At 32.8% G+C, this 7,278-nt stretch overlaps 1 protein-coding gene across 15 annotated transcripts in view; it reads right to left on the bottom strand.

Moving 5' to 3' along the window:
* Positions 1 to 7,278, bottom strand: part of RBMS3 (RNA binding motif single stranded interacting protein 3) — a 631,961-nt gene that overhangs the window by 131,596 nt on the left and 493,087 nt on the right. For all 15 annotated transcript variants that reach the window (XM_006905714.3, XM_015597384.2, XM_025039137.1 and 12 more), the window contains one exon: positions 164 to 270. In XM_006905714.3, coding sequence (XP_006905776.1) covers positions 164 to 270 — 107 coding nt within the window. The remainder of the gene's footprint in view (positions 1 to 163; positions 271 to 7,278) is intronic.

Here is a 7,278-nt window from a genome sequence, read left to right as displayed (position 1 = left end):
TTTTGTACTGAGCACATTAACATAGTCCTGCTCATTTGCCTCCTTTGAAGACATTTGGTTTTCTACAGGACCTGATTTCATCATGGCCCCAAATATCTGTCTTCCCACCCTTTCGAGGGATGTTTGCTGCCAAATTTCTGAGCACAAGTCAACCAGGACTCACCTCTCCTTCCCTGGGCCAAGGCCTTCCATTCTGGGTGTATTTGCTTTGATTCTGCCTCTTCTTTTGTCCTCCATCAGCGAATTTGCACAGTAAAGGCTCACTAGGGGCTGGGAAGATAAGAAACCAATTCTACATTAGCAAATCCCCCTTAAAAATAAGTGATGATTTAAGTCACAGTAGGGCTTTGTAATGCATAGCTTTTGAAGTAGTCTTGCTTCTGGAGAGATATTTGCCCCCTTTTAGTCTCAACTCTGCTGGCTGCTATTCTAACTGGTCTTCAAAAAAGTACTGGCAGACCATAAAAGACTAAAACAAATATTGTTGAAAAAATAATCAGCTGAAGCAGAATGTGAACTTGCCTTAGAAGTAAAGAGGCAGTGTCGACCCCTTCCAGTTATGTTAGAAACATATTCATAAGCAGCGTTTCTGTTTGGATAAATAATTCTTCCTCATATCAACTATGTTTCACTGTAAAAACTGTAGGATTCTATTTGGGAAAGAAATATTTAGGAGCTTCTTTCGACAAAGGGAGCTATTTTGCTAATCGCAACCAAATTAGCTATTTTTTTCTCATTATCCTCTGCAATTTCATAAAAGCTAAAAAATTGATTGTTCATTCAACCCCTTTCACTCCAGTTCCCCAGTAAAATATAGTTAGAATCCCAAGGAAACTAATTATTTGAATATTAAGTAAACCCACATGATAAAATATAGCCAAAGTATATGGCCCTAACAAATAAATCATGGACTGGGGGGGGGGAATATTGTGATGCTGGGTGACTTATGAAAACTTATTTCCTAAGAAAAAGTGACCCAAACTAAAGTATGACAGAACTCCTCTTCCAACAGTGACACTACAAATGACAATTTGTTTAAAATGTAACAAGGCAAAAATTATTCTTTGAGCATTGATGCCACCTCCACAGCCCTACTTGTCTGGAAAATTGCCACTTGATATTACTACAAATATATACAAAATGAATAAATTTAAGAAAAGTTATATTGGTCTAACAAACCTGACTGATGCATTAATATGGCTGAGAGTGTTTTGTTAGTTAATTTGCTCAAATAAACCAAATATTCATTTGTAAGTTTACAGTCTGAAACCAAAAATGAACTTCTTCCTCCCCCCATATCCTGGGAAAATATGTTCTGCTGAAAATTAATTGTATTAATTCTTTATCCTTCCCTATATCTTTTTTTTTTTTTTTTCCCCCTCATGTCATAGTGTTGAGCCCTCTCAATCTTACTCGGTCTGACTCCACATGAATTGCTTTGAGCAATAAGATATCAGCAAATGAGGCCCAAGCAGAAGCTTCAACATTTTTAAGCATTGAGGTTTGCTTCTTTTGCTTCTTTGTATGACTACATGAATATGACCAGCCTAACCTGCTGGAGGATGAGATCCAAAGGTAGACGAGTCATCTTTACCATCCAAGCCAAAGCCAAACTAAGTCATCCAATGGCCAGCCCCTTCCCAGACACTTGAGTGAGCTCATCCAAGATCAGCAGAGGTATGTACATAATGTGCAGTTGACCATAGAAAAATATATAAGCCCAGGTGAGATGAGTCAAGGCCATCTCACAAATGTGTGCTCTAAATAAATCTTTATTATATATGCCACTAAAATTTAGTAATTGACATGTAGCATTATTATCTTAATAGATGATCCCCAAAACCCATTCCTCCCCATTCTCACTCCCAGCTAGGTTGCTCGCATTTATTAATATGGCTAAATCAAAAAGTTATTATAAAAGTCATCACATTAGAAGTAGTCTAAATTATTTCTCCATATAAAAAGCCAAAAGTGTAACTGGACACCAGAACTCTATGCATAAGAAAATTCCCTTTTAGATTTCAAAAGCGTATATATGTGTAGAACATGACACACACACACACACACACACACACAAACACACACACATCTACACATATTGCATGTATGTGTATATATATATACGCATAGATATATACATACATATATACATATCTACATACATACATATATATATACATACATATGCATATGTATATATATGTATGTATATATATAGACATGACCAAAGTTTGGCTTCCATTATCTCTTGAGTATGATGCAAGTCATGTAACTCTTATGTGTGTTAATATGCAATTAAGTAAGCTACAATGAGTGTTCCTTTATCTGTTTGTTTTTATTATTATCACTATCTTTATTTATTTTTCTCATTCAATTGCAAGAGTGACTATTGGAAGTTTGAATCCATCAAAGTGGTATTTTACGACTATGAAAAGTATTGTGCCATCCACACAGCAACAGATTTTACTGGGTTTTTCATTCTCTAGATGCCATGTTAAAATGTTAAATAATAACTGTTCTAGAGCTAAGTTCCAAGAAATTTTTATTTGTTGAAAGAGGTAATCTCTACCCTCAGTTTGCTTTCCTTAGAACAATTATATATCTATAATTATATGTCTAAAACTTCTGCGTTTTCCCAATTTTTTAGTTTAAATATATATTAAATATATATAATTAAATTTATATAATAAATATATGTATATATACATACATTTATATAAACAAAGAAATTGATATATATGTGTGCATATATACACACAAATATTTATTATATTTATTATAAATTTATTAAATATATATGTATACATACATACATATTTAAAAGCGTTTTTGTGCGTGTGAAATCTTGGAAGCTAAAAAATTAGGGGGCAGAGTAGTCAGGAAAAAAAAAGCCCTGAACAAATTGTTAAACTTAAAATTTCTTCCATCCACTAGCATCAAAAAATTTTGCAGATGCATCCTTGCAACAAAATTACCAAACAACAATATGCTAGCTCATTAATTATTAAATTAAGGAATCTCATCGATATGAGATTCTAGATATTAAACCTACCTTCAAGTTTTCAATTATTAGAAAGAGAACTTTCAAAAAATTATTTTTACTACTAAAATAAATTTTAAAATCATGGAGTGAGACTTTCTTAACTTTCAACTAAGATGTCTTTGTGAACTGTGTTTTGCAGTATCTCAGAAGCCTCAAATCTTAGCCACCCTGATATTCATGGATCTTCATAAGCCATTAAGCTATGGATGTTGATAATGATTTATTTATATTTACTGATGTCGTTAAGTAGAAACAACTGCTGTTACTTTACTAATTTGAAGATGATCATAATAGAAAAAAAGATAGGACCACTAAATGAATTAAAAAATAATATCCCAGAATCAAATTTTCAGATATGTCATTTAAAAAAGATGGATAGATCTATAATATTATCTTGGAATTACAGGAGTATAATTGTGATTGTTAGTTTCCCAAGGGGTGTATTTCACTGAGTGGAAGAGAAAACACTAGTAAATTAGATGAATTAAAATTTATATAATCTTCTAGTGATTAGATGATTCCTAAATATAGCAACATAAAGTTCAAACTCCTTGTTTAGAAAATAAGAATTTGTCCCCTTAATCTTATCTTTCATCAAGCCTTCCTCCTGCCTGGAATTTCCTTTCCCAGCATGGCCAACACACACACCCTCCATCTGGCAAACTACTAATCAACCTTCAAAATTTAGCTCAAAAGTCACGTTCTTTGGTTCTTTGGGAAGCCTTCTTTGACTTCACTTCAGAGTGAAATTGCCTGGTGCTTACTTGGCAGACTTTCATAGGTTGAATGCTGCTTTTGTTTGTGTTAAGTCCTTTGACAGTAGCAATTAATTTCCAGGCTTCATGGTGGGAAGTGATTACAGCAGAGATCAAGGTTAAGTTTACATATGTGTGTGTGTGTATTTTTAATAACATTTTACACATAGGTATACATAATACTTGAAAGTGATGCTACTCAAAGTGGATCCAGAAGCACTGGTGTCAGCACTTGGGAGCCTGTTAGAAATGCAGACTCTTGAGTCCTTCCCTAGACCTACTGGATCAAAATCTACATTTGAGCTGGATCCTTGGGTGATTAGTGTGCACAAAGAAGTTTAAGAGACATGGATTCAATTACGACTGGCTCCTTGACAGACTATATCTTAGATGTTAATCGTGAATCTTCTGAGTAATGAGATGATTTCAGTATCACAGAAATATTATCTTGTCTACCATTTCCTTATTGCTGTATTATGGTGCCAATTAATTTTGTTTAGTCTCTTTCAACAGTAGTTAAAATAGAGACTAAATGAAAAAGACGCCTTTGTGGAGTGAGATGCAGTTAAAAGCTACAGACTGTAATATGCTAGAAGACATTATGGTCTATCACGTAAATGGGGAATATTTAAAATATAATTATAACAATGCTGGTAATAAAGTTACATGGTAATTATGAAGGAGTAATTACTGTTTGCTTGCTTAGTGGAGTATTTCTACTCTTCCAAACTTTGTATTAAATGTGAAACATCCAATGCATAACTGATAAGATAGTCTAATGATTTATAGGATTTGCTGTTTTAAGCAAACAAAATAGCAATGAATATTTTGCTTAGCAAAATTAATGTAAATATTTTATTCTGATTTTCTACTAAAACTTAACATATCTTCAGTTTTATGAGCCACTAAGAATGTTCTCTAATATCATACAATACAAGTAGATAGTGACATAGGTTTTTAGTATATATCAGTAGCAGAATTCTTACTGTCCTTTAGAGAAGTTGAACATTTTTTGATTTTTATCATTCAATTTTTAAAAATTTTTCTACCATTTATATTGGATTGTGGTAATGGTTTTAAAATATATCTCTTTGTTGTCATGACTTATAGGTCTGGTGCTTTATATATTAAATTAATCACCTCAGATAAATTATAAATCTTATTTCAGAAAAAAAGAATAAAGGCAGAATGGGAGGAACTGGGTGGAGAAGATAAGTAATGACAATAGAAGCAGTTTATTGGAGGTAAGATTATAAAATCTCAGAGTGAGAATAGAAGGATGAGATAAAAGAATTAAAAAAAGAATTTCGAGAACTGTTAGTTAAAATGGAATACCGTTTTGGTCTAGGATCTACCTTTTTTAAGTGTATGTGAATTAGTTTTCAATGAAAAAAATAGGAATAAAACAAACTTTAAAAACAGCCAAACCATTTCTGTGCTATTCAAGGTGACTTGCACATTAAAAAAAAACTGTTCATGCTAATGATGAAAAAATGACACAAACTGAAAGATGTTAATCAAACTCAGGAATATTTTAACACACTCATCTTTTTAAAAATACTCAAATCTCTTCAGTATATGAGATGATATACGTTACACAACCCTGGACTTTGCACCTGGCAAAGTGGTCAGTCTAGACAGAGAGGAAGACAAGTAAAAGACACTCTAATAGGTGGCAATGGAGGCTACCATAGAAAAATAAATAGGTATTTTGGGAGCACAGAATGGATGTCAACTTCTAGTACTAGAGTCATAGAATATCCTCTAGTTTAGAAATCACATCTAATACCACAGAGAGTTTTGAAACTTCACAGTTTGCATGCACGACTCTCTGCACCAACTGCCAGATTACTAATGAGCACATGAAGGACTGATACCAAGTTTTATTTGGTCTGGCTAAAACACAGGCTTCCATTACATGTTCGGTGAATGAAAATATGAATGAATGAGATAGACACAATGATAGGATTTCATTGAAATATTTTTAGAACACCTGGAGCCATAGAGATCTGAAGTTGAAAACTGGCAGTCTTAACAACAATGAATTTGAACTCATTTTAGCACTTGCTACAATTCGCCATAGTCCTTAAGTTTCCTGCTGTCTTATACCTGACCAGCATTACTTATTTCCTCCCATATGCAGACAGAAGTAGTTGGTATTGATGTGAGATAGAAAAGAATAATGTAAAAATGATAGATATGATTATAGTGATTCCTTGCCCATAGGTTAGAATTAGAACTGAAAACTAAACAGCCAATGAGATCTCCTAAGATGATTTCCACTGCCACGCTAATAATAGTTTAAAGGAATAGACAAATTACATGGGTTATATTTACAAGTGTCAGACACATATTTACCCCTATCATTTAGGCCAAAATGAGCAAAGAAATGTAAAAACAAAAAGTGGAAATAAATAAAAATAATGCACTTCAAGGAAAGTGTAATTTGCATGTACGTTCCCAGTTTTAGTGTTCAGTAATGGATTAATGCTTATATTTAGTTTCAAATATAATTTTCTACTATGGGAAACAGACTTACAAAAAAGGAAAATGCCTGCAGAGATAATAAAAGCAGAGAACAGCTGTTTGCCTAGACACATGACAGAGAAAACCACTTTTTCGTAAATCATAGTATGGCCTAAGTAATTATCTCAAATTCACCTCTCTGTTTAAAGTATTAAAACACCATCATTTCTTTTTTTTGCTAATAATTTTCTGATAATTTTTTTTTAATTTAGGAAATATTATTTTTAAAGAAAACTCAAACAACATAAGGGGAATAACATTAACAGAGAAAGCTAATGTTTCAAGTAGATGGGTCACAGAGTATGAGTTGAAGGTTAAACTTAGTTTATTTTATGAGGGAATATGACTAAAACGTTAACTGTGCTGTGTGAAAACATATTTTGACACCACGAAAGTGGAAAGTACGAGCAGTTCTAAGAAGCATAAACTGACTTACCTACAACTGACTTATTAACATACCCAACTATAAACTGGGAAAACCTGTGTGGTTGGAAGGCAAAACATCAAGAAAAGGGCTTTGAAGCGAAAGATACTTTAAAAATAAAAGAATCTTATTTATTCGTCAAGATGGACCATTGTCTAGTCTTGCCTCATTCCTTCCTATTCTGTATTTCAGTACTGTACTTGCCTCTGATGAGATCTTTGTATATTGTATGTGATGTTTATAGATTGCTACATACTGTATGTGGCATGACACATGTTATTAGAAAGAAGCACAAAAAAGAAAAAAATACAGATATACTCTTATGGTGTAGATACTCCTTTGCTACTAAAAATAAACAAATAAATGGAAGAAGAACATGTATAAAGTTAGTAAATCTGAACTACAGAAAGGCTAAAAAAAAATGTACAAGACCTCTTCTCAACTGTCCCCCTCCCTATTCTTATAATTCTTTCCAGGAAAATGCATAAATATATACATTTACTAATCCATCAGTTCCGTTTTTTTTTTTT

The sequence above is a fragment of the Pteropus alecto genome, unplaced genomic scaffold (genome assembly GCF_000325575.1).
Source record: "Pteropus alecto unplaced genomic scaffold, ASM32557v1 scaffold10, whole genome shotgun sequence".
NCBI lineage: Eukaryota > Metazoa > Chordata > Mammalia > Chiroptera > Pteropodidae > Pteropus > Pteropus alecto.
This window is presented reverse-complemented; position numbering and strand designations above follow the sequence as displayed.